The sequence below is a fragment of the Cyprinodon tularosa genome, unplaced genomic scaffold, assembly GCF_016077235.1.
Source record: "Cyprinodon tularosa strain WSP-4 unplaced genomic scaffold, ASM1607723v1 ctg316, whole genome shotgun sequence".
NCBI classification, from domain to species: domain Eukaryota; kingdom Metazoa; phylum Chordata; class Actinopteri; order Cyprinodontiformes; family Cyprinodontidae; genus Cyprinodon; species Cyprinodon tularosa.
Genome location: NW_024039026.1, coordinates 716,680 through 744,537, shown reverse-complemented (window position 1 = coordinate 744,537; position 27,858 = coordinate 716,680). Strand labels below are relative to the sequence as shown.

The following is a 27,858-nucleotide window of genomic DNA, read 5'->3' as shown; positions in this document are numbered from 1 at the left end:
CTGTTAATCTTTTATCTGCTATGATCTATCATTATTTATCCTGTATTATACCTCCACTATATATATGTATATATATATATATATATATATATATATATATATATATATATATATATATACATACATATATATATACACATATATATATATATATATATATATATATATATATATATATATATATACATATATATATATATATACACATACATACATATATATATACATACATATATACATACATATATATATACATACATATATATATACACATATATATATATATATATATATATATACATATATATATATACATATATATATATACACATATATATATATATATATATATATATCTATATATATACATATATATATGTGTATATATATATATGTATGTATATATATATGTATGTATATATGTATGTATATATATGTATGTATGTGTATATATATATATATGTATATATATATACATATATATATATATGTATATATATATGTATGTATATATGTATATATATATATATGTATGTATGTGTATATATATATATATATATGTATATATATATATATATATATATGTATGTATGTGTATATATGTATATATAATCCATATCCTAACTTTCCTGTATAATCTGTAAATAGGTAAATAGCTTCCATATTTTTATTTTATAGCCTCTTGTAATTATTCTCTCTTTATATATACCATATAATCAATAGACACATAGTCTTCTTCTTTTTTTTATTAATAGGTCAGTGTTATGTTTTTAAGAAACAAAAAATTCAAACAGGTTCTGGATTTAAAATAAGTGAATGAGTTTCCGTAGTTTACAAAGTAGCTTTCTAAAAACGTTAAAAACTGTAGAAAAATATTGATCAAACTAAAGGATTGAAAGAGCTAGTGCCACATTGAAAATTAACATTTAGATAAATTAGTGCAAAGCTCTATGTTGCAGCAAGAATCGAGGGCTTGCTGTGAAAACATGATTCATAGAGCGTCTTTGTCTGGAACTTTCCTGAGCCACTGCATTTAACTTCCTGTGGTGATTCACAATTCAGAACACAAGCTGCTGTTAAGGCTCTCAAAGTAAATTATTAAGGGGAAGCAAAGAGTTCCTTATCCAATTTAGATGGTCCAAGCCCAGAAATCTGATTTAGCTGTAAAATAGAATGACGGAAATGGAATTACAAGACGTTTCTTCTATCTTTCCAACAGAAGACGATCAGATGAGCACTGGCGAGGGGGGCGAGGACAATGGCGGCGGCGCTGGAAAATCTGGTCATGCAGCAGAGAAGGATGACAACAACAACGACGAGTACGAGAACTATGATGAGCTTGTGGCCAAGTCCCTCCTTAACTTGGGAAAGATCGCAGAAGATGCCGCCAATCGGGCCATGACGGAGTCCGAGATGAACAGCAACTCATCACACAGTGTCGAAGATGAGGAGGAGGAGGAGGAGGAAGAGGAAGAAGAGGAGGAGGATGACGAAGAGGAAGATGAGGAGGAGGAGGAAGAGGAGGAGGAGGAAGAAGAAGAGGAGGAAGGGGATGATACACAACGAGAAGATATGAGTTTGGATGTTGACAGTGATGTGGTTAGAGAAACAGTGGACTCTCTGAAACTGCTGGCACAGGGTCATGGCGCAGTTCTGTCTGACAGCTTAGATGGACAGGAGTTTGAGAACGGAACATCTGGTAATGGGGATGAAAACAACTGTTCTCATAGTGGTGGAAATGCACATAATGGTGGTCACCTAAGGACCTCCAGTAATGGACAAATGGAAAACAGTGATGAGGAAGTGTGTTTAAGCAGTCTGGAGTGCCTAAGGAACCAGTGCTTTGACTTGGCTCGGAAACTAAGTGAAACAAAGCCTAACGAACGAAGTGGTCCATCACAGCAAAATCATTATTCATGCGGGGACCCCAATCAGCAGCCCCAGCATCACAGCTATGGAGATTATCACAGCAGCCAAAATGACAGACATAGTCTTGATAGGAACTATTCTGATATGGACAATCTCATGAAGCTTGAGGAGCAGCTAAGCCCACGCTCCAAGGCCTTCTCTAGCTGCGCACACGACGAGCGATATCACACCAACAACCATCGGGACTTTGATGAGGACACAGCCTCGGTGACCTCGGACCGATCCGAGGAAGTGTTTGACATGACAAAGGGGAATCTGTCCCTGCTGGAGAAAGCAATTGCACTAGAGTCGGAGCGTGCCAAGGCGATGCGGGATAAAATGGCAGCTGAGGCAGCCAGAAGAGACGGGGTCAGGTACACCCATGAAGAGCACGGCCCACGGCACGGTTACAGTGTGGAGCGCAAAGCCCGGCTTCCTGACGGCATGAAGAAGCCATTCTTCCATAAAGGTAAGTGGAAATGTTCATATTTTAAGCAGTTGCATGACATATTCAGATCACTTATGATTTATGAAAAAGGTTGATTTATTCAAAAGCATAGCTGCACCGCTCTTTAGAGTTCTTAACAGTTATATTGAACACTTACTCTTTTGGATATATTTAAGTTTTGGATGATCAAATTCTGGAATTGTTAACTTGTTGCCAATAAAAAATAAAGATGTTCCAGGTGATGAATGAATTTGCAAAGTAAAATTGTATTTCCAAGAACTCCCAAAATTCTCTACCAGCATTTACATCAGAATCCAGTTATGGAAAAAGAGCAAGTTTTTACTGAAATCTGCTAAAAGTGTTAATTTTACTAATCATTTGTATCCAAACCATCAGTTTTGATCTCAAGAAATTGAGATTTAGCTATGCAAAATAATTACCGTATTTTCACGACTATAAGGCGCACTTAAACGTCTTTTTTTCCCCTCAAAATGTGCGCCCTATGCGCCCTATGGTGCGGTGCGCCCTATGTGTGTTGTAACTGCGACTTTTGAGACCACCTCATTGAGGAGATGATGAAAGAGTGGCTGAATGTAAGGAGACCAGGTGTTTTTTTTCCACTCATCACCATCGCTGTTAATATGTAGCTCCATGCGTGCCCATCTCACAGCTGATGTGAAAAACATGAGGAAACAAATTAACCCTGTGCTCGCTGTTCAACCGCTCGACATCGGTGTGAACCGCACCCAGCAGGTGCAGCAGAAGCAGCGAGTTTAGATGCAAAGTCAATGGTTGACGCGCGTATAGGTGCAGCAAAAGGTCCCGCAGCGCGTTTTGAGCAGCAGGTGCAGCACGTCGGGATGCGTTTAAGCATCTGACGCACCGCCAACGCGCTGCTGCTGCTCGAGATGGAAAAATTGAAGTTTTGCTGCTGGACGCGCCGCATCAACCAATCAGAGAAGCTGATCTGGGAGCTGACAGCGAGACAGACACAGCGCTCTGATGACATATGATATTAACGCAAATGAAAAAGGCTGGATGGATGAGGAGATGATGAAAGCGTGGCTGTGCCCATCTCACAGCCGATGTGAAAAAAAAGGTGAATCAAATGAACGCTGTGCTCGCCGTTATCCCGGGGGTCTGACAAAGGAACTTCAACCGCTCGACATCGGTGTGAAGCGGCCGTTCAAAGTAAGGCTGCGAGCGGCGTGGGAGCGATGGATGACCGACGGAGACCACAGTTTATGGATAAGTGGAAGGCAGCGCCGGGCAAGTTACGCCACCGTTTGCGGATGGATTGTAGATGCTTGGGCTAACGTGTCTGCTGGCTCTGTTGTTCAAGCTTTTGCAAAAGCCGGCATTATTTCTGAGGAGCTGCGCTGCACGGAAAGTGACTCTGACAGCGAAGAAGGGGAAATTGGCATGTCTGATTTAGCGCAGCTGTTTTATTCAGAAACAGAGGATGATGACTTTGATGGGTTTGATTAATACTTTGTAATAAATACATGAATAAAGCACAATCATACTCAGTTTTGCTCCCGCTGTATTTTTCTACCTGAAAACTTAATTCAACAGCAGCATCTGGGCGGGTCTCCTCCGGTTTCACCGCGGTGGCTGGCAGGTGTTTTTTCATCTAAATAATCTAAATCTTGCAGCTATATTTGCTGTGATCAGTGGGAATAAAGTAGTTTTAATATGTTTTTAAGTGAGAAAGTCCACCTGAAAACTTAATAATTGCAGTCAGTTCATCCAGATTATCTATTTCTGTCGGAGGCGCTCAGACCCCCACATACCAGCGGTGCACCGACAGTAGAAATCCTTTCATCAGCAGCCTCTAGGCTGGGCAGCCTCCGGGTTCACGCGGTGGCTGGCAGGTGTTTTTCATCTAAATAATTTAAACGGCAGGCACTAGGATACCGGTAATAAAAGTGAACATATTCCGTCGGCAGGTTTCAGGATTTTAAGTTAATTTAGGAGTGATCACAGCGCTGTTTCATCTGCGATGTGTCTGTCTCACGGCCAGCTGCCAGGTTTGATTAATACTTTGTAATAAATACATGAATAAAGCACAGTCATACTCAGTTTTGCCCCCGCTGTATTTTTAAATACGCAGTAGAGGTATTTAAAGGTAGTAGAGGACATGTACCTGTATATAAAAAACGCGCCCTATAGTCCGGTGCGCCTTATGTGTGTGTTAAATACAGAAATGGCACACATAACTGAGAGTGTGCCTTTTAGTACGGTGCGCCTTATGGTCGTGAAAATACGGTACTACAAAGGTCAGAACTGCTTTGGGCGGCTTTCTGACATGCCATGTAGATAGGACAGGGACGGAGGTCTTCTTTGCCCCGGGTTTAAACATCTGGTCATCTGCACGAAGTTGCTTTATGGATTGAAATTTTCAAATTAAATAAGAGAAAGCTTTTCAGGAAATTCACTCAAAAATTTGCTGAACTTCAAATTGCAATGCTACGTTTACATGACTTAATTTTTTCATGTAATACAAAAGTTCATCACAACTGCAACTTCAGAAAGGGTCTTGGTCCTGTTAAATCCTTCAGGTTCATTTTTTTGCTTGGATGGAAGCTTTGTTCTGACTTTTGGTCTAGTAAGAGTCTAACGTAGCCATTTGCAAGAAGTTTTTCCTTAGAGATGGCGAACAAATTAATGTCCGAAACTAACTTACAGCATATCTAAACAAAAAACATGTCTAATAAGCAATGCTTTTAACATGTATAATATTTTAAACATGGAAAAACTATTCAAAAGTTTTCACACACAGAACTTGAGTATAATTTTACTAAAGCTAATAATGATTAAATATACAGTATGCTCTGATGTCATCATCAGGACTGCATCTATTCGGCCATTTATAGCATTGTTGCTTCATGGCAACAGGGTTCAGAGTTAGAGTTCCTGCCTCGGGTCTTTCTGCACAGTGTTGACATGTTATCCCCATGCATCGATAAATTCCCCCTGGGTACTCCTGCTTCCTGCTACAGTCTTAAACATGACCAGTAGGTCAATTGGCCTCTCAAATTACCCTTAGGTGTGCATTTGTATATATTTGCATGTGTTACCCTTTGATGGGCCGATAACCTGTCCAGGCTGTACCCTGCCTTTTGCATACAGTACTGGAGATACTCAAGCAGGGGCAACCAATTAAGAATCAGCAGGGTCCAAATAAAGAAAATCAACAACCAGATATTTTTATTTATAAATTGCTACGTTAGACAAAATTTAACACACAAAAAAATTATGTTTTTATGCATCCGTGATATACGTGGATTTTTTAAATACAAAAAAATTATATAAAAAAAATACTACATTTTTCTATTTTAAAACCTAAAGTGTTTTTTTTGTAGTGGAGAAGAACAATCCGTTTGGTATATAGACAATTTCGTGATTCACATATTTTATAAAACAGTTTAACTGACCATTTGTTTTTGGATTTTTTATGGCTTAATGAGAGAAGTTGGCTTTAGGCTGACCTTCAAGGTTTAAACCTGGGTTCCATTGGTGACAAAGCCATTCTCTCATATCAAGGTGCTCATTCATGAGCCTGGATCAGTATATCCTGTTCCCAGGCGCTCCGGCTTTACCATGTTAACAGGAAAATCGGCGCAAGTGAAGTTAGACACTGTCGTCTGACAACATGCAGTAATTTATAAAATGTTTGAATCAGGTTGGGTCCGGATTAGCCAGCAGGTGGGTCCGGATCTTGACCCTGTTCTTCTAATCCATGACTGTCACTGTCTCGGTCCTGTTAAGTTTTCTTTGAGTTTTCAGTTTCACGTTGATTCATGTTTTCCTTGGTTTTCTAGTTTTATTGATTTAGTTCCTATTTTGTAGTTTTTCTGGATGTATTTGAACTCTTAGATTTTTCTTTGTTGCCCTCTTGTGTTCCCGTTTTCCCCAGCTCCTTTCTAGAAGCCATTGTTCACACCTGGTCCCAATCAGCTCGTTAGTCCTGCCTTGTTCAGTCAGCCATAAAATACTCTCCCTGTGAAGCTCCTCAGTGCTGGTCCCCTGTCTTTCCCCATTGTTCCCTGGCTCCTCATGCTTGTCTTCCCTGATGTGTCCATGGTTCTGGTTTGTCTTGCATTTTTAAGTAGAAATTTTGGATTCCTGCCTCTGTTACCTGTGAACACTCCATTAAAACTGCAAGAACTCACCTCTACCTCCCTGCCTCTGCATTTGGATCCTCAAAACCTCAACCAAACCTGACAGTGACCTCTGATTTGAAGGATTTTCTTTAAATTTGTTTTTAAATGGTCAAAGTTTGCAATCTATTCTTCCGTGAAACTGAAACCACATTTCCAAACAACTGTGCATGAGCTTACCTCATCTCACAGGCTCCATAAGAATTTATGTTTTTCAGCCTTTCATCCTGTATTCCACCACCTCTGCACAATAGACCAGACAAATTCTGGAACCTCTAGAGAAGCTTAGTTCAACCTCAGGAAAAGTTCTTTTTTCTTTTTTTTTTCTTGCCAATTTAGAGATTTGGATCTCAGAGTGGCACGAGCAGCAGCAGCTTATGTTGTTAAAATAGCCTAGTATCGAAACATCAGAGGGTAGGCTTGTCAGGCGTAAGTAATGGGAATCTGCACGGCCTGTTAGGACCATGATTTTCATCCTTGTGATGCAGCCCGGGATTGCTCCCTATTTAAGGCAGCTAGTTTGGAGAAAGAACCATGAAACAAGTGTCTGCTATTGTTAGACGCTGCAATCCAACACCACAGTTTTAAAGCACAAAAGTATTGTAAATACAGCTCATTATTTCTTTATTCATGTTCTCATTTGCAGCAGCAAAGCATAGATCTTAGTAGGATGAGTTATTGTCACTTGTAAGGATGATATCGGATGAAAGCAACAAAAAAGAGCAATGCAGTTCATAGTGGGATGATATTATGTCTCAAATGCCACACAACTCACAGCAGGTTTATATTGCTACTTAAATGCCACACAAATGCTAATTTCAAGAGCCTTCCCTGGCCTTTGTGTCTGGATGATGTTGGAATAATGAGAGGATGCAAGATGGTTGCACACTGATAGCATCTTTCCTCGGGCGAGATAGCACCAGACACTCGTTGACCAGGGTTCTGTACGTGATTTATAAAGACCGAGCTCGGCTTATGGAGACAAGAGGCACCCTAAAAGAAGTGTGAGGTTGAAATGAAAATTGAACAGTATCAGAATGACCGATAACGAACGACAGGCCCACTGACTGCACATTAATTATCTAGAGATGGTATGGTAATGGGAGCCATTTGCTATGCAAAGCGTAGCCCGTCCCCAGCCACAATCAATATCCCATGCTTTCTAATATGCCTTCCACTTGGCTGCCTCCGCTCTCCACAATAGAAGGGATGCAGGCGGGATGCATGAGCATCGCGTCTGTTTGCACTCATATCTATGGAAATGGGGAATTATTTCCAACGTGCCGGTGAAACATTAACAGCGAACATTTTACAATGAAGCCATTACCTAAAGAAGCTGCCTTTTACTTGCAGCTCAAGTTCCCTCTCACCAGGAAACTTCCCATCCTGATAGTTCTGGTGCCAGACAAAAGAGCCAGACATGACATAGCACTTTTATTCCAATTTCACATGGGCCTAATTTGGCATAGATGGATGATGGCCCCAAAGGATAATGAGGTGCTTCTTTTCTGATGAATGAGACATGGAATTTCGTTCGGTGACTCATTTGTAAATGTATGATTACGTGTGCCCTATGCCACCTCTCAGCTTTGGAGTTTCCAAACTCTCCTCACTGCTTAACTCAGTTCATTGTAACAATACAGTTATAACCAAACAGAGGGGCTTATATCTGTTCATGGACAAGTACAGTAGTAGTCATTCAAAATATGCCCACTTTTCTTGATGGGTCCCTGGCTGGTCCCCTAAAATTCCTTTTTTTAAACATCAATCTTTGTACTAAAATATTCTTTCTGTCATTATTTGTGGACATTAAGATCTAAAGAGAAGTGTCCTGGTCAGACCCTGTCATTCAGTGAAAGGGTGGAGTCAGAGTAAAAAAATATGCACGCCCAGGAAAAGGCCAGCACCTGGAAGTTTGAGGGGATTTTGCTGGCTTTTAATTGGAAGGGCCATTTTAAATGGCTGCTACTGTATATGAGATAGAGGTTCAAGACATTGTCTAACTGTGTATTTTTCCTTTCCCTCCTACGTCAAATCTTCTAAGGTTGCATCTAAGGATACTAATTATCATTGAATGTTATATTAAAGGCAAATTATGGACTTTGTGACCTAAAGAGTTGACGCATAACAGCTGTTTTAAATGAATCCTCAGGCAAATATTCAGTGATTGACACTATCAATGCTACAAGCGGGACTCCCCTCTTGAAATACCCACAATGTAAGTTGGGAGAACTTACATTGTGAATAGGTGACCTGGAAGAACGTATCACTTTACAGTTTTAGGCTCTTATATCTTCATGGAGTTAAAGGTATACTATGCAACCGGTGTTGATTTTCCAGCGAGGCTCCCCCCAGAGGGCGAAAGTAAAAGTGCACTGTCGTAAATATGCTCAGCTGTTCTCCTGGTTTCTCCGTCAAGCCAGGCACGGTTGTTTTGAGCTTAGCAGACAGTATGAACATGCACACACAGAGAGAGAAACCATTCCAATGTTACATACAATCGCATCAGCAGAAACGCGAGGTCCGCGTCTGCCTTGCAGCCTTCTTTTTCTTTTAGCTCTCGCCATGCAGAAAAAGCTTGCCCGATGTTCACCCGTGTACGACTCCTCTCGCTGTCCAGAGCCCTTTTCCTCTTTCTTGCCAGCTCCGACATGGACTTTCGCTGTTTTCTCGCTGGTTCCACCATGATAACTGCACAAATATCGCCACTGTGCTAGCAACGAGCATGCCTTTCACTTGGGGCGTGTAGCAGTTCTCGCCGAAAAGCAAGACCGTCTCACGTGATGCACGAGACTTCTGAGCCTGTGGGTGCGTGCCTAGGGCTCCTGCAATTGCAAGTACGGTATTTCCCCTACAGAACACCAGGGTGGCAGAGAAAACCTTTGTTCGACCTGAAATGACTCATTTAATCATCCAAAACGTTATGGAACACATTAATTAACTGAAAAATGTTGCATAGTATGCTTTTAAGTCTTTTGCTCTACTATTTTTTCCGCCTGCTCGACTACTGGTCATGGCTGAGGCAAGGTAAAAGTTTAAACTTTCTGAGGAGGTTAAAAAGAGAAATCAGGAAAGCGAGAATAACAAGAGCTGATATTAGAAAGGAGTTTGTTCGTTTGTGCAGGCTGAAAGAAGAAAGCGTTTGTAAAACGGATTATATTTTTCCAGCTTTAATATTAGACTATTATTTTCAATGTATAGTACAGTAGTTGCAAAATATTGGCAGTTACAGGTCTAGCGCCCTTAGTGGCCAAGAGTCACACAGTTTGCTTTTAATTTAACTGATTATGTTCAAAAACAACACTGTTTTTTTTTTTTGGTTCTGTTAGATTTTAAATGAAGTTATTTACCCTTAAAGTTGCTGTACTACAAACTGATTATCAACTCATCCAAACCCTGGATTTCATTACAAATATTTGACCTTGTTTCACAGTCAACTTATGTTAGAGGTGGAAACAATGTCTGTCGGCAGAGTTTACTGCATTTTGGTGGAAACCATATATGTTCTGGTTTCAAGGAAACATGAGATCCGGGTCTCAGGGAGAGAAAGACAATCTGATCTGTTGTGTGGCTGAGAGTGTCTCGAGATTTGTTTTCCATGTTGTTAGTCCTTTAATGCAGTAAAGCAAAAAAAAAACCAAATCATTGAGTCTAAACGCACTGATTAATAACTTTGTTCTGAAAGCCACTAATTCGGTGAAAGAGTGGAGACGAGATTTTAAAAATGGCTTCAGCTGAGTTTAACCTTACAGCTTAATTTGATGTAAACAACCTGTCAGGAAAACAATTAATAAACCATTTGTGTTAGCCCATTTCTACCCCACTCCCACACAGAGATCAAAGTTTGTAAACATAAAGAAATAAAAATAAGGAATCAGGTCAAAGAATATATAAAAAAGTTGAAATTAAAAAAACAAAAACCTGTCTCTCTTTAATCTTATATAGAATGATGTCAGAGACTTGTTCTAAAAGATGTAGATTTATTTGGAATTTGAATCTTATTTATTCAACCATTCTACTCTTTTCTTTCCCAAAATTTGGAGGTTTTCTTTAATAAACCCAGTTCTGTACCTTCTATCCTCCTCTCCTGCATCATGTCCGTCTCCTCTTTTGCTACACATAATAAAAAGATGTTAGAACTTTTCCAAACAACTAAAAACAATCCACTGGACTTGGTTTCCAAGTTTGAAGATGTTTCGCTTCCCATCCGGGAAGCTTTTGTATGATCATTCCAAAATTGTTTTGGAATGACTATGACCGTTGCATCGATACCAGTATCGGGTGGGGACCCGATCCAGCACTAAAATGGAGGTATCGGTATCGGCGAGTACCAACAAATAGGGCACCAATACCATTTTGAGAGCCAAACATTTATTCAGCTATTATCACCCATTGCAGGTAGGCAATAAAAAGTTCTACTGGATTCCCTTGTATTAATCTTTTTCCTGCTTCACAAAGGTAATCAGCAGCTTGATAAAGCCATGATGGCAATTATTTTACATCCAAGTAGTATGCAGTTCTTTATACATACGCACACCCATCAATTTGAAACAGATGGTATCGGTATTGGCCAATACTACTCAGCCAGGTATCAGGTATTGGTATCTGGGGCAAAAAATGGCATCGACTAGTTAGAACTTCACAGAAAAAATTGGCACAGTGTTTCTTCCTGTTGCCTCCCATTCTCCTCACTTTAGGGTCATCAATGTAGAGTTTATTTTCTAACAAAGAGTATTTTAAATAGGGTTCAGCTAGCTTCACTTCTCTGCTCGCTGCCCCTGCCTCCTTCCATATGTTAATGTCACAATAAAACAGCAGCACATGTTAACATTTATTAATGCTCTTAAAGATATGTGGTTAAAACTTAATTAATCCATCTGTTGCATCAAGAACTTAAACAGAATGCAGATTTCACTGATTAATTTAATTGTATTTGCTATTTTAAAATTTCTGTAGATTTTACAGACTTATTGCAACAGCAAAAAACATAATGTTACCTCTAGACATCTCATTAATGCATTGTTTTTTTTTGCTTAGCATTGTACCAAGCGGAGTACAAATTTCAGAAAAGACACCAGTTAATGGGGAGGCAAACTTGAATAGAGAGCTCTTAAGATAGTCTATTTTCTTAAGACTCTACATAAGGCATGAGCAGATATTTGTTGAATGCGGACAAAGAGAGGATATTGATTTGAAAAGTTTACTTATCTTCCCTAATAATGGGTGAAAATGGGTGTGCAGCTTCATGCTCAAACAGAAATTACATCTTTGGAAAAAATACATCTTCAGAACCAAAAGAAAAAATACTTTTTTAAAGTCCTAAGAAATAAACTTAAATGCACTAGAAGCACAAGTTGGCTACACCATTGCATTTAACTCTTAAGGCGTCATCCCTGGTTGTGCCTAAATGTGCTACAAATCTGACAAATAACCCAGTATTGTGTGTATTTTCAGTGTTAGGTCTGGTTGTAGATTTTATTAACCATAAGTATCATTTACTGAATTAGAAACAGCAAATTTTTTTTTTTTCAAATCATGCTGAATTAGTGAAAGAAAAATCAACAAGAATGCAAATGTATTTTGAATTTTGACCTCAGTGCCTAAAACTTTCTGCACCAGCCATCGAAATCAAATCAATGTATTGTCGTTTTGCAAAGCAAATAAGATACAAATCAAGAAGAGAGATTTTCCCTCTTGGATCCTTCAACAAATTAGACAAAAAAATTACAAATGGGTAAAACACAAAGGCATAGAAAAATGATTGATAGAATGTAAAATAAATACAATAGAATAAATTCTCTCAATTCCTGAAAGCAGGGGGGAACTTTGGAAGCAGAGAGTATTGGGGCGGACTGGTGGTTTGCTTTTAATGTCTTACTGTTTTCCTAATTGCAGCAGTTTAGAACATTTTTTTAGATCGAGATCTGTGGGTCAGAGTCTCAGAGAAACTCTAAAAGCTCCTCTCTCTCCTCTGTAGGCCTCTTTTCTATCAGATTATAGATGGCGTAGTTGACTACGATACAGTTGACATAATGACCAACACTAAAATGTTGTTTTTTGATCAGATATAAACTGATTTGTACCAGTGCTTTGGTTTCTGTCAAATATAATTTTTCAACCCACGAACTTTCCCTTAGATGGTAAGAAAGAAGCATTCCACCATTTTCCGTAACTGTAACGTTTCCTTCTGTCCTCAGATGTTTCCCGCGCAGACAAGAAGGAGAGCCGGTGTCCGACGCCGGGCTGTGACGGCACGGGTCACGTAACAGGCCTGTACCCCCACCACCGCAGCCTGTCAGGCTGTCCGCACAAAGACAGGGTGCCGCCGGAAAGTGAGTGAATCAGCCACACAGCAGTCAGTGCTCATCCTCACAGTTCTGTCCTGGTTCGGCATGTTTCCCGTGTTTCGTCTCTCTGTCTGATGCTATGTATTGTGTATCCGTTTGATATTGAGAGGTCAGTTGGGTTACAGTTGAACCCACCATCTGACATTCTGCATGGGGCCGTGGTTTTTCTCTTTGATTGTCTGCTGGCGGCACGTTGTTGATGAGGTGGGAAATGAGGTCTTGGTAATTGGCAGGACGGTTGCGAGCTGTCAGTCATAGATTCAAAGGCCTGCTTGACTTGGCTACACTGACTGACAGCGACGGAGAGAATAAGATACTCCCTCTTCCTTCATTGTCCCGGCTGGGTTGCATGTTTTCACACTCCATGTCAAAGCATGTCCAAGGGGAAAGAAAGGTTAAACTGCTTGGTCTTCGTTAATTCTAGAGCTTTTTTTTTTGTTTTTTGTTTTTACTGTTAATAGAGTCGTGATTTTTCAATTTCTGGAAACTTGAAAATGCTCACAGACCTTGATAACACTGAGCTTGCTTCAGTCATCCGTGGCATGAATCCCTGTTCATTTATTTGTATTCCTTGCTCAATTCAAATCTGTTGAACAGGACGGCCGTCTCATATCTGTAAGCCGCAGATCAAGAGAAGTGGCAATAAACATTAGCCTTGAATGAAAAATGAGTTTTCCCTTTGGAGCATTCAGCCTGCTGATTCAGTCTCTTTCACCCTCCGCAAACTCATCTCGTGTGTATTTTTCATTAATGATAGAAGGAAAATGCAGTTAGAATGTTCTGTGACCCAGACTTCAGTCAAAAATAATAAAATAGCTTAAAAAAAGCAGATACTATTAAAGAGCTGGGCCACAAAGAAGTGTGGTAAATCCCTTGGAGGAGGCGTCCCGGAACAGGAACTCCCAAAATGAAATTGGGAAGGTCATAAATTAACAGAACTGGAGATGGATAGAATGTGATTCCCTTCATTTTACTGCTTCCCACTACTGTCATTCTGACTTCTACTAAAACACTCTAAAGAGGATTATCAACACAGCGGCGTCTTTATCTGTCCGTCCTCCAACCAAATGCAAAATATACTTCCAAGTAAATAATTCAAGACTTCTTAGCATTTTCACTCGTCAAGAGGACAGTAAAAGGTAAACAGGAGTATGCATCACACATCTGATCGCCTGCAGGGTCTAATCTTTCTTACTCTTTCACATTAACACATTAGCTGCACTGAACGGACTATGTATTATTAATTCAGTGACTTTATGTAATTGAAGAACCACGTAGCTCAATTTGGCTGTTCTTTTGAAAAATTGTGTTTAAATGAGATCCTACTGTATTTTTTTTTTCCTCATCCATTATTCTGCTTTTTCCCCCTCTCTCTCTCTCTCTATATATATATATATATACAGTATATATATATATATATATATATATATATATATATATATATATATATATATATATATATATATTATTTATATATATTTTTTGTTATGTTATTGTGCTCTGATACCATTATGTACTGATAAATTCGTTTTATTTTCCTCTCTTTTTTTTTAAACGTTAAAAGTGTCCTGTCTGGCAATGTGGCAATAAGAGTAATAGTCTTGATGCCAAAAAGAGCCCAACAGATTTTACTTTCACAAGTGGAGCAGTAGGGCTATTGCCATAGTGTTCCGCTTGTTTCATGCATATAAATGGCTTTATTATAATTATGCAGGGAGTTTTACTGATTATATGGACACTGAAATGTAGGTAGAACAGAAGAGGAGAAACAGAAGAAGAAGAAAAAAAGATGAAAGAAAGAGGAGATAGAAAGGAGATAATGATAAGACATTTTCACTGTGCTTCATCACCTGCAATGAGATGTAAAAAGAACACAACCAAAAGACATGGTACGAGACATACAATAAAGTAACACCTTGAAACTATCGCTGAAGTAGTATTATTTAATCTGACATGTACTCTGTATTACCTGAAGATAAAAAACAAATATCATCAATTTGTTTTATTTTTTTAACATCAGATACTAAAGTTTACCTGAAATTAAACATAGAGCAAATTATAACCGGGCGAAAACTGATAATGAGGGTTGGAGGTGAATTTGTTAAGAATCTAGCTCCCAAAAACGTGACAGTACATCATACTGGGTTTCTAAAATTTTGCAATTACAGGTACTGGTCATAAAATTAGAATATCATGAAAAAGTAGATTGATTTCAGTAATTCCATTTAAAAAGTGAAACTTGTATATTATATTCATACATTACATACAAACTCATATATTTCAGATGTTTATTTTGTTTAATTTTGATGATTACAAATGACAACAAATGAAAATCTCAAATTCATCATATCAGAAAATTAGAATATTACTGAAGACCAATAAAAACAAAGGATTTATAGAAATGTTGGCCAACTGAAAAGTATGAACATGAAAAGTATGAGCATGTACAGCACTCAGTATTTAGTTGGGCCTCCTTTGGCCTGTATTACTGCAGCAATGCGGCGTGGCATGGAGTCGATCAGTCTGTGGCACTGCTCAGGTGTTATGATAGCCCAGGTTGCTCTAATAGTGGCTTTTAGCTCTTCTGAATTGTTGGGTCTGGTGTATTGCATCTTCTTCTTCACAATACCCCATAGATTTTCTATGGGGTTAAGGTCAGGAGAGTTTGCTGGCCAATTAAGAACAGGGATACCATGGTCCTTCAACCAGGTACTGGTAGCTTTGGCACTGTGTGCAGGTGCCAAGTCCTGTTGGAAAATGAAATCTGCATCTCCAAAAAGTTGGTCAGCTGCAGGAAGCATGAAGTGCTCTAAAACTTCCTGGTATGTGGCTGCGTTGACCCTGGACCTCAGAAAACACAATGGACCAACACCAGCAGATGACATGGCACCCCAAACCATCACTGACTGTGGAAACTTTACACTGGACTTCAAGCAACGTGGATGAAGTGCCTCTCTTCTTTTCCTCCAGACTCTGGGACCTTGATTTCCAAAGGAAATGCAAAATTTACTTTCATCAGAGAACATGACTTTGGACCACTCACCAGCAGTCCAGTCCTGTTTCTCTTTAGACGCTTCTGACGCTGTCTGTGGTTCAAGAGTGGCTTGACACAAGGAATGCGACAGCAGAAACCCATGTCTTTCATACGTCTGTGTGTGGTGGTTCTTGAAGCACTCACTCCAGCTGCAGTCCACTCTTTGTGAATCTCCCCCACATTTTTGAAGGGGTTTTGTTTCACAATCCTCTCCAGGGTGCGGTTATCTCTCTTGCTTGTACACTTTTTTCGACCACATCTTTTCCTTCCCTTCGCCTCTCTATTAATGTGCTTGGACACTGAGCTCTGTGAACAGCCAGCCTCTTTAGCGATGACCTTTTGTGTCTTGCCCTCCTTGTGCAAGGTGTCGATGGTCGTCTTTTGGACAACTGTCAAGTCAGCAGTCTTCCCCATGATTGTGTAGCCTATAGAACTAGACTGAAAGACCATTTAAAGGCTTTTGCAGGTGGTTTGAGTTAATTAGCTGATTAGAGTGTGGCACCAGGGGCCATCAATTTTGAACCTTTTCACAATATTCTAATTTTCTGATATGATGAATTTGAGATTTTCATTTGTTGTCATTTGTAATCATCAAAATTAAACAAACTGCTGTTGTTTTTTTTTTATTAGGGATAATAATGTCAGAAATCTCAAACTTTGAATCGAATATTCTGTTTTCTTTGTAGAGTTACAGTATCCTTTTCAGGTTTGATTCAAATTTAGGTTACATAACAAAGTCCAGCCTTAACAAAAACATCTAAATAGTCCTTTCAATATCAGCTTAAACAGCTTATGATAAGCTTATAGAACCTGTTTTGCACTTTGAGAGAAATATGTGCCATTCCTAAAGAGGATATCTTGTTGCAGACACTACTAGAGCTAAAAAATAATGAATAGATAAACCGTTAATAAAAATCAGCTTTTTTTTTACAGATGAAACCTTTGAATATGCATCAAACAGAGCCCAACAATTTTATAAGGAACAATGTGAAGATAGCTTTAGATCCCTTGCCTATTAAATTAAAACATCTCTGCAGAGCAGAGTTTTTATTTCTTTTGCTACCCTGACTGTCCCCGAACAAAAGGCCAACACAAGCGGGGAATATGCATAATATATAATCTTGTGCTGTGCTGAGAGTGGGATGCATTGACCAATTACCTGCGCCCAACACCAATTAGTATGTAGGGAAAGAAGGATGATGAGGGGTTAAAGTTTAAGGGGGTGATAATGATGAAGCTGATGCCGATGGGTTTGGCCCCACATGCCACCAGGCTCCTCCTTCTCCCCCAAGCCTGCTGCGCTCTGATGGCTCCTCGCAGACATCCATACATCATTAATCTAATTGGCCGGTTGCTGAGGGGCTGTCTCAATGGTAAACGGTATTGAAGACTGCACCCTCTGCCCTAACAATGCACAAATGATAAGAAAGCACACTGACAAGAAGAAGTACTTGATCTGCCAGTGTCCAACATCGATTTAAAGGCTGCTGTCTTGCATGACTGTAAGTTGTTTGCATGCCTAAAAATGTCCCTCCACTCCTGTCTGTCGCTGGCTTTGTCCTGTCCAACCTAAATGACATCTTTTTATTCATAAACGTCCCTCATTTCATGAATACTAATTTGAAAGAGCCGGATAAGTGGAAGCAATATGGTGTGAAACCTCATCTGCCCTTTCAAACTTGTGTTCATTAAAATGAAAAAGAGGTCATTTGGGTTCATTTCTTAATGATGTTTATAATGCCAGGTTCCTCACACACTAATAGCGCTCATGGGTGACTGTAAAGGGCTCCTAACCTTCCCTGTCTTTCACTCCTGTCTCCTGTCTGTGCGAAGTTGTGGCAATGTATGAGAATGTTCTTAAGTGTCCTACGCCCGGCTGCACGGGACGCGGCCATGTCAATAGCAACAGAAACTCTCACAGAAGGTAAGAGCTCAACCCGTGTGAAGCTCATGTTTGTCCCCTTTTCATTTTTTTTTTTACTGTGGGATTATTTTTGATCTTTCCATTTTTGTCCATTCTGGGGTTTCTTTCTTCATCTTCAGTTATTTATGTTTTTTCCTCGTCTTTTTTTTTTTTTTTTGCAGGGTTGATTGTGAGTAAACCCTTTCCTTTTTCAATATTTTTCTTTTGTATGCGCACATTACAGATTATCAAAACACTTCAGCAGCTTCACAATCATATAATTTAGCTGAGGCTGATTTGAATGCAGCGAGTCACACTTCCCACAGCATAAATCATTCATCAGCTCAAGGCAGAAAAAAAATGGCATCTATCAGGTGCAGGTTCAGAGATAGGAGCTGAAATAGCTGCTGTCAGACCGGGTTGAGGTGACAGTAAAAAAAAGAAAGGGGAAAAAAAGTGTCACCCGCAGCAGATGCTCGGGGATTCGGTTATAGCGGCAGCCATTAGCACCTTGCTGCCACTCAGCCGGGGTGACAGTAGCGGTGCAGACCTGGGAGGACCAAGAACCAGTGAATCCATGCTGAGCTCAGTGACAAACTGAAGCACCGAACCGCCAGGCGCAATAAACTTTCACTTCTGCTTGGAAGAGCTGTTATAAACCTCCACGCACTACTTCACACTTTTTCCACAATCTCATCAGGGCTCATGCTCATTATGGCAGGTGCTCGCAAAGACAAGTGGCTCTGGGCCATTGTCAGAAATAGTTTTTTTCACACGATACAGCTGACAGACTTGTTGGAGAATAATATAACTTAAAGCCAGCAAAATAAAGGTTTCTTGCAGTTGGTTAGCAGGGGATTTTGTATCCTTAATTTTAAATCGCAATTGCGCAATTGGCGCAAACCATCTAGATTTTTGGCCAAACTTTTTAACCTGGGGGTGGCAGAATTATTATGTTATAGGGCAGCCTGGGCAGCCAGACTCATTTACGGCATGCATACGTCATATTAAACATAGGACGGTCAGTGGAAACATTTTAGAGCCAATCTAATAACTACTAATATGATGCAAAAACATCTATTTAAAAAAAAAAAAAGAAAAGCTCTCACAGCTTGAAATGTTTGGGTATTAAACAGCTGCTTTGGGACATAATAAAGGGCATCAATAAAAAAAAAATAGCTCCGTTGTAGCTGTTAAGGTTACAGAAAGGCACTGTTGCATTATAGGAATGACTCCCATGTTGTGATTGGTCCGGTTTTCTGTCAGACCAGTATACCCATAGTCAATACGTATGTGCAAGACGTCGGATTTGCCTACCCGTATGCTAGTCTGACACTACTGTATAAGTGTCAGATCAGCATACCCCATTTATTCCTTTAGTTTTGTACGAAAAAATACACTTTAAACTACCTCAATGGCTGTGTATCCTTTTAGTCATGTACAAAAAAACAGTTTAAGGTCAGCTTCAAAAAACACCAAAAAGTAAGTAATTTAATAGTTTTGTTTTTTTTTGTACATGACTAAAGGGATACATGCCCCTTGAGGTAGTTTAAAGTTTATTTTTCGTACAAAACTAAAAGGATAAACTAAAGGGATAAACGGGGTATGCTGATCTGACACTTATATTGTCAGACTAGGATACACGTATGCAAGTCTGACATCTTGCACATGCGTATTGACTATGGGTATGCTGGTCTGACGGGTATGGTGATCTGACAGAACACTGGTCTGTTTTAGACCGTAGAGTAGTGAGCCTTATCGGACGGGCTGGCCAGGCTAGTCATAGGAGTGATTTTCTTAATGTGGAAGCTTGTCAGAGTTGATGTGAAAATGATACAAATAAAAACAGGGAAATGATGCCTCAAAAGGCCAGGGTAGGTAAGTTCACTTTCTAGCAGCCTAACAGCAAAACAAAGGCAGAGTCAGAGTTCAGACCTATATCCAATTAAGAAATCAGAGCCTAAAGCTGACACTAATATATTCCAAAAGACTTGCAGCCATAATTGCAGGGAAAGGGGATTCTGTAAACTTCTTTTTGTGTGTGTGTGTGTGTGGGGGGGGGGGGGGGGGGGGGGGGGGTAAACATGAGTGCACTGCAAATCTTTTAGACTTTTCTTTGTATTAAAAAAAAAATCAAAGCAATATATTATCTAAGTTCCTCTAGGCACATTTGTGGTTATTCCTGTTGATCTTTTACATAAGATTCTGTCTTATGTAACACATTGTAATTGAGTACCTGTGGAATAAATACTTAGGCAGTACAGTTTAAGATCATCTTAAATCTGGCGTCTTTTGACTACAGTACTGTATTGATATGATTAAGAAACTGCAACTTGACGTTCTTATCCAAACCAGACCAAAAAAACAAAAAACAGATGATGTATTGCTTTATCTTTATTCAATTTAAAAAAAAAAGGAAAAAACGATTTGGGTTTATTTTGCTATATGTCAGTCAAAGGTTAGGATTCATGCTTTAGAAATGAGTATGTGTAAAATTATAAACCTTAGCTCTATACACAGGGATAAATACATTCATCACATCAAACCTGATAAAAAAAAACATTTTTTAATAATACTGAACAATAAAAAATTAAAGGTATTAATTATAATGATACAGTATAAAAATATTATTTTCAGTTTCCTTTCAGTGTTCAAGATTTACGAAGGAAGGTTTTGATAAAAAAAATTATAATTATAATTATTCAACTCTTGTACAAGTAAAAAACAAAACAAAAAAACTATACTTTTTTTAAAAGTGAAAAGAAAAAAGCTGTTCAAAGTCCTGTGTTCTCCTGCGGCGCAGCTGTTAGTAGAGTCCTGCCTTGTGAAAGTGCCTCTCTCAATTATTTAGAATTACATTTAGCACCTTTACTGACCAGACAAACACATACTGATTTAAAAACAGCAGAAAATCTGAAGTATAATTGCATGAACATATTCAAACCTGGAAAACTGCATATTTATCATTTAAACTTTTCTTATAAATTTTGTCTGTGTTTTAAGTTATTTTTTGTAATTTTGACTGTAATATGTCCATAAATGTATTTGTTATGAATGATGAAACTTTGGATGTCTACCCACCTGTTACTAAAGCTGCAAATAGGAGAAGTGTTATTTATTTTTTGATATACTTACTTGCAGACGGTATTTTTATAATTTTTCTTGCCAGCATAAATGTTCACAATAGTTTAAATGCTTAATTTTATTAGGAGAATATTTATCTTTTTCTTTTTTTGTGTAGTTTTTACAGTATATTTCATACATGTGGGTGTCATGTCAGCTAGCTGTTGTTTGAAGGCACCAAGCTGTAGAATATACATAAAAAATGCAAGATTTGTCCATATGGGAATACGCTTTTGGAGAATTATTTTAAGCTGTTCAACCAGAAACATGCAAGCTGTTTCCAACTGTGTCGTTATCCAAAGTGTTAAAAGTGATGAAAATTAATGAGTTTGCATTTTTTATTTCTGCATATTTTAAGCACAGACTTTCTGAACTGTAGTCAGGTGCTTTCAGTCGGGATTCAAAGCGGCTGACAGGCAGATGTCCAGTCAGCCGCTGTTTTCAGCTCGACAGACTGGATGACAAGCACTGCTAACAAGCTGAACATTTTACATTATTTTCAATTAATGTAAAACTTGATTGTTTTCGACCAAAATTCAAGCATTCTTTTTATTTTTAAATTTCAGTCTGTCTGGATGTCCGATTGCTGCAGCTGAGAAGCTCGCAAAAGCTCAAGAGAAGCATCAGAGCTGCAATGGTCCCAAGTCCAACCAAGCCTCTGACAGAGTCTTAAGGTAGTATTCACTCAGCTCTTTCCTCCTCTTTTCCAATTTAAAAATTTCATGAAGCTGTGAAATTTGTTGTGACGGGATGCACTGATGTAAACCCAGTGAAACAGTCATTTCATGTGGGATTTACTTCTTTTTTTTCTTCTACATTCTGTAATTGAGACCTGATGTCTCCCCTTTTTTGTTTTATGTTTAAGTTCTGCCGTCCCCTGAGAATTCATCCAAGAGATTGCACATTCATTCCTCTGCTTCTTCAAGGCAAATCGCTTTAGATTTGAACAAAATAGGTGTCATTTATCATTTTTGAGGCCTTGCGTTTTTGAATGAGTGTCTTTGATAGACATGAAATGGCTTTGATGAAAAGTCATGTGTAATTCTGAATTTTTGCATTCATATCAAACAGAATATCAGGCACAGTTTTCTCGCAAAGCTTAAATTGAAGCTCTAAATGCACATCAAATGATGACTCATATAAAAAGAAAAACAGAGGATATTCAAATTTTTCCTGTTTTATTCCATTTAATCAAAAAAGGAACTCCAAGCTGTTTCTTTTTCTTAAAAAAAAGCAGAACAGCCCCACATCTTCAGTCATTTTCATTCACCCTCCATGGACTCCCCCCCCCCCACAAGAATCTGCTCGTTCCCTTCTACCCTCCATTCCACACATTTTTTTTGACCAAAAACCAGGTTTCTTCTCCTCCCCCCTGGGCAATGTTCAGTGCCTCGGTCCAACTTCCACCCCCTCGTCATTTATTTTCCAGGCCTATGTGCTTTGTCAAACAACTGGACTATCCACAGTATGGTTACAAGAACAATGTCTCCACCAGCACGCCCCGCTCCAACCTGGCCAAGGAACTGGAGAAGTACTCCAAGACCAGCTTCGACTACAGCGCTTTTGATGGCAGCAACAACCACCAAGTGTATGGGAAGCGGGCCATTGCACCCAAAGTTCACGGGCACAGGGATACATCCCCCGAAGGATATGATGGTACTATTTTAAAGCAACATAAGACTTTTAAAGACATTCTTATGACATGTCATTGCAATTTAGTTTGAGACTGTTTTTAAGATCAGTTCCTCGTTTCTACTGCTGTGCAGAAGAATAGCTCCCACAATCTTTAAACTTAAAGATCACTTAAACTGAAAGATGCAGGATTACAACAAATACTTATTTTAATACTTTATTAGTGATTGAGAAATAGTTCTATTCATATCTAGCTCACAGAATTTGGTTTGAACTGTTAGAGCTGTCAACCACAGTCGGCATTTTTTCATTTTGTATATAAAAGTGTAAACAAAACTAAATTTTGTTTAGAACAGCTCTCTAGACAATTTCATTTTTTTAAGTGCAGCCTTATATTTAGCCTTTATTGACTATGTCTGATTCTACTTTCCCTATACATGCTTTATTTGATTAATATCATTTCACTTTCATCCCTATGCAGATGACATTGAGCTCTATTCTCAAATATGACAGATTACATTATGTTTCTTCTCATAACATAGTATCGTGGGTAACATGAACAAAGTTGAGTTATGTAAAAATTTATACATTTTTAGTCTATGTAACATTTCTATGAGAATAATCCAGGATTGGACAAAAAGGCCCCTTAAAATGTGACATGCATTATAGCCAACATGTGTTTGTGGGCATAATATGGATTCTGCTAAACGCTAGATGGAAGCTAAACTGACCTTAGCCTTGGGCATCCTTGTTTTAACTAGGGCTGAATAATTTAGCCAAAATTATTATTTTGATTATTTCAACCAATATCATGATTGGAATTTATTGTTCCTCTAAACCTGCGGTTCTCAAAGTGTGTGGCGCGACCCACTGGTGGGGAATTGAGACGTGACAGGTGGGGCGCGCCAAGTTCCGGTGTGTGTGTGTTGTGTGAAATGTAGAACGTGTGAGAGCAAACTGTCCTTATAGCTGTATGTTGCTGCTTTTTAGACCAATCAAACCCACAAAGTAATCATTACTAGCCTACATGCAGTCTAATTAAAAGAACATTAGATATGAGAAACATTTCACCTGGAACTGAAGTGCCAAAATAATGATTGACGTGACGTCGGCATATTATTTGTAATAATGTTGTGTGTTGCCAACTCAGTGACTTTGTCGCTATATTTCAGACCCCTCCAGCGACTCTTTTTCAAAAAAGCGACTAGCGACAAATCTAGCGACTTTTGGAGACTCTTACGTGAAAGCACGTATCATTCCTTTTCTTGTCCTCCAGCGGCAGGTGCGGCCGTGGGGCGCCTCCCCCATCCCCACCCCGTTCTCCCCCGCTATCGCAGGAGTCCCTCTCAGCGCTGCAGTCAGAGACACAGCATGTTTACCCTCAGCGTCCAGACTGCAAATAAAGCGCACATGCGCCGGGATTGACGGCGCAGGTTGATCATAAATAACTGAATTTGAAATATTTTATCTTAAATAAATAACAGCGTTTGATTCACACAGCAGCATGTTAATGTTGTACCGTGATTTGTAGGCTCCTTGGTGGACCACAAGGGAAAAAAAGAAAACGTTTAAAAAAGTTAAAAAAAAATTGTAACTCCGCCATAGTGTCTCTTTATGGTTCATTTTGCCGGTCACAAACCGGGTAAAGGAGGAGGGTTAGTATTGTAATAAATTAAACATTAATAAAACAATAATAATAATAATAATAATAAACATTAATGGACAGAAAAAAGTAGCTCTATATTATTTGGGTGTTTTTACTCACTTTTTGTCTCTCTCTAACAACGTTATTTCTCCCACTCCCATCTCAGCTGAACATTGAGCATGACTTGAGAGTGGCAGTATCAAGCCTGCAACCCCGTTTTGAGAAACTGTGCAATGCAAAACAGGCTTGTGTTTTATTGAGATAGTCAATTTCGTACTCTTGTTAAATGTCACGTGACCAAAATCTAGTGATTCTGCAATTTAAAAATATCATTTTGTTGAATTGTGATTATATTGCAAATGCACGTCTGTTCAGTGGCTCAGTGGGTAACACTCCGGCCTTGTAGCAAGAAGTTTTCCGGGTTCGGTTCTTGGCCCAGGGTCTTTCTGCATAAGGTCTGCATGTATTCCCTGAGCATGTGGCGTTCTCTCCGGGTACTCCGGCTTCCTCCCACAGTCCAAAAACATAATTGTTAGGTTAATTGGCTTCTCTTAATTCTGGTTAGGTGTTACTGTGTGGGTGAATGGTTGTCTGTCCTGTTTGTCTTTGTGTTGCCCTGCGATGGACTGGCAACCTGTCCAGGGTGTGCCAAGCCTCTCGCCCGTAGATAGCTGAAGATAGGCACCAGCACCCTTCGCGACCCCACTTGAAACAAGAGTGATAGAAAGTGGATGGATGGATGCAATAAATTACCAAGCCCTATTTTAATCCTATCATATACTATGGTCAATTTGATCCATTCCTGCAGAGTCTTATTTCCAACTCACACCTAAATGTTGGCTAGGAGGACTGGCTAATGCAACCCAAAGATGATTCATTATCGTTAACTTTTTAATTTTTCAATGTCTTCTAATGTAAAGCTTTATTCATATTGTTTGTGTCTTTTGTGGAGTCTACAAGTTGTGTTTATAAGTGTTTTACATATTTCTAATCAGTCAAATATTATAGAATTAACACAAAAAAAAACAAGCTGTTGTTTAATTTTGTCCTTGCAGCCAAACGATACTGCAAGAACTCCAGCTCAGCCAGCAGCACCACCAGCACCTATGCCCCCAGCAGCAGCAACAGCAGCCTGAGCTGTGGTGGTGGAGGAGGGGGCACAGGAGGAGGAGGTGGGGGCAGTAGCGCCAGCAGCACATGCAGCAAAAGCAGCTTTGACTACAGCCATGACATGGAGGCCGCCCACATGGCAGCGACTGCTATCCTCAATCTTTCCACACGTTGCCGGGAGATGCCTCATGGACTGGGTGGAAAACCGCAGGACTTGTGCTCACAGGTGGGAGCGGATGGGGGATTAAATCTGATCAATCACACTGAAAAAAATGCATTTGCTGTGGCAATGTTTTGAAATGATAATGTCACAGCCATGTAGAAAGGACTATGAGATTAAGGTTGCACCCCAACGTCTTCACCTCACATTACAAAGATTCTCACCAGGGTTGTGGTTTTGACTGCAGTGAAAAATCAATGTAAAGCCCTCCTGCTAGATCTGAGCCATACGAATACAAATTTGTGATCTTTTTCCCTGCCAGAGTAATCAGGAAATAGGATATTTACAGATGAAATAACTTCTTTATTCAGTATATTTAGGTCTCATTATATAGGCATATAACATCAACCTAGACCTGAAAAATTGAAGTGACTCCAAATAAGAGCACTGCTCCTGCAAGCTCTTACTGTAGGCATTAGGCCAAATGATTGCATCACTTCATTCATTTCTCTTTGCACCCTAATGTGCTCTGAAATGGGGGGAAATCTAAACTCAGAAGACCTTATGACTGTCTTTGAATTCTCCAGAGTCTAATTTTATGCTCCCCAGCAAATTAAAGCTTCTCTTTCCAATTAGCCTGACCAATTAGTGGTATATTTAAGGCTACACAGCTCTTTTCTGTGTATGATGATCTTACTTCTACTATTGAATATTACTCTAAGTTCTAAGTACCCCTTTTTATAAATTGTTTTTCCTAATTTGAATGATCTGCAATCATGATCATAAAAAATCACATTTCTTTCACTAAGCGGATGGTTTCCCACAACCTTTCTAGAATTTTTACAATAAGTTGGACAGTTCTTAACCCAGTTTTAGCCATGTCAATAATCTCCATTTTTTTTTGGTTTTTCTTTGTTATTTTTTTTTTGCTTGATTGAAACCAGAACAAGCAGGGAGATGGATGGATAGACAGACTGTCAGACTGACTAAAATGTTGCAAGCACAAATCACGAAGCTTTCAGCCTCAGTAACAGGATGGATGCTTAAGGTAGCTTGTTCATTTCAAAAGGGCATAAACTTTACCTTTAATTTAGCAAATAGCGCTGGGTCGTATCATATTGGCCTCACCTAGCTGCTACTGTCCGAACACATATAGGGAAACCTTCATCCTCTAAACTGTTGCCAGCCTTATTGTTACAGTAGCCAAAGTATTCGCAGATGGTTGACTTCAATACATTTCAGAGCAGAGTGGTGCACCCTGTTTGAAAGGGCCAAAGAAATGGGTTCTCCCCTCTTCAGCCATCATAAAATCTGTAGAGCTAGAAGGAGTTTGATCATGCAAGTTGGTCTAGAGAGAAACAAGAAGGAGTTGAGCTGCCAGCCAGAGTCTTAATAACAGAGTTTCTATCTGCAGAGGATTTCTTGCATTCCAAGAGTTTTGAGTTAAAGATGAACCAAAGAGCACATCAGTTTTCTTGGGAGCAAACAAAGAAGCAAGATTCCTTCACACCAAGAAATAGATGAAGTGGGCCAAAGCTTGGAAGGCTTGCGTTATAACTGGGGTCAGTACTTAGGTGTTAGGGTGCTGGCAGCCAGCTCCACTTATATCCCGCTGCTGATGGGACTTATTGTTTAGCCAGCCCATGATCTGACAAACATCATCTGGTGGAAGACTGAAAAAACAAAAAATGCTAAAAAGGCAAACTAAATGTGTTCCCAAATCCCAACAGGCGTATCCGCTAATGAGCCCATGGCTTATCACAGGCAGTATAGACCTTCCTTCTAGGATTTTCAATAGGCTACAAGCATTTCAAATCCTGCATAATACAAGAGTAATAAAGCTTCAAAGCATAAAAGAATAAAAAACAACTTAACTTTACGCCATTCAGTCTTCCTGTTATCTCTGAAAGTCTTGCTCTCTCTTGTAGTCTCAGCGCCAGGGTTTTCATGACATTTAATACAGTGCAATCATTTAATACAGTAGGGTGGTCTACCATCATACAATTTCTTAGTGCAATCATAATTGTTTGTGATCACCATGAAACTTACTTGACATGAGCCTATAAAGACATCATGATTTCAGTTTCAACTTAAGTCAGATAAATCCATCATGCTTTTGGAAATATAGAAAGGTTTGTTTATTGAACTTTAATAATAAGCTTAATCATTTGACTGACTTCTACAGCTAAACATTTGGCTAAAGCAGGAGATGTTTTTCTGGATTTGAGCATTTCCTGATTTATCTCCGCAACTTCACATGACTTCTAAGAGTCTTAAAAAGATGCAGTGAATAGTCCCTCTGTTATTCGTTGGCATTGTGCTGCAGGCGCAGAACAATATATGCCCAGATTATCCCTTTCCTTCCTTCATTATACTAATGCTGGC

The 27,858-nt window shown here is 39.2% G+C and overlaps 1 protein-coding gene across 10 annotated transcripts in view; it reads left to right on the top strand.

Annotated features, from left to right (window-relative positions):
• Positions 1-27,858, top strand: part of myt1lb (myelin transcription factor 1-like, b) — a 111,594-nt gene that overhangs the window by 58,859 nt on the left and 24,877 nt on the right. For 9 of the 10 annotated variants that reach the window (XM_038292735.1, XM_038292734.1, XM_038292733.1 and 6 more), the window contains exons 4-9: positions 1,220-2,377; positions 12,717-12,851; positions 17,734-17,824; positions 21,493-21,600; positions 22,356-22,582; positions 25,259-25,539. In XM_038292735.1, coding sequence (XP_038148663.1) covers positions 1,220-2,377; positions 12,717-12,851; positions 17,734-17,824; positions 21,493-21,600; positions 22,356-22,582; positions 25,259-25,539 — 2,000 coding nt within the window. The remainder of the gene's footprint in view (positions 1-1,219; positions 2,378-12,716; positions 12,852-17,733; positions 17,825-21,492; positions 21,601-22,355; positions 22,583-25,258; positions 25,540-27,858) is intronic. The other variant, XM_038292729.1, reaches the window with a different exon arrangement.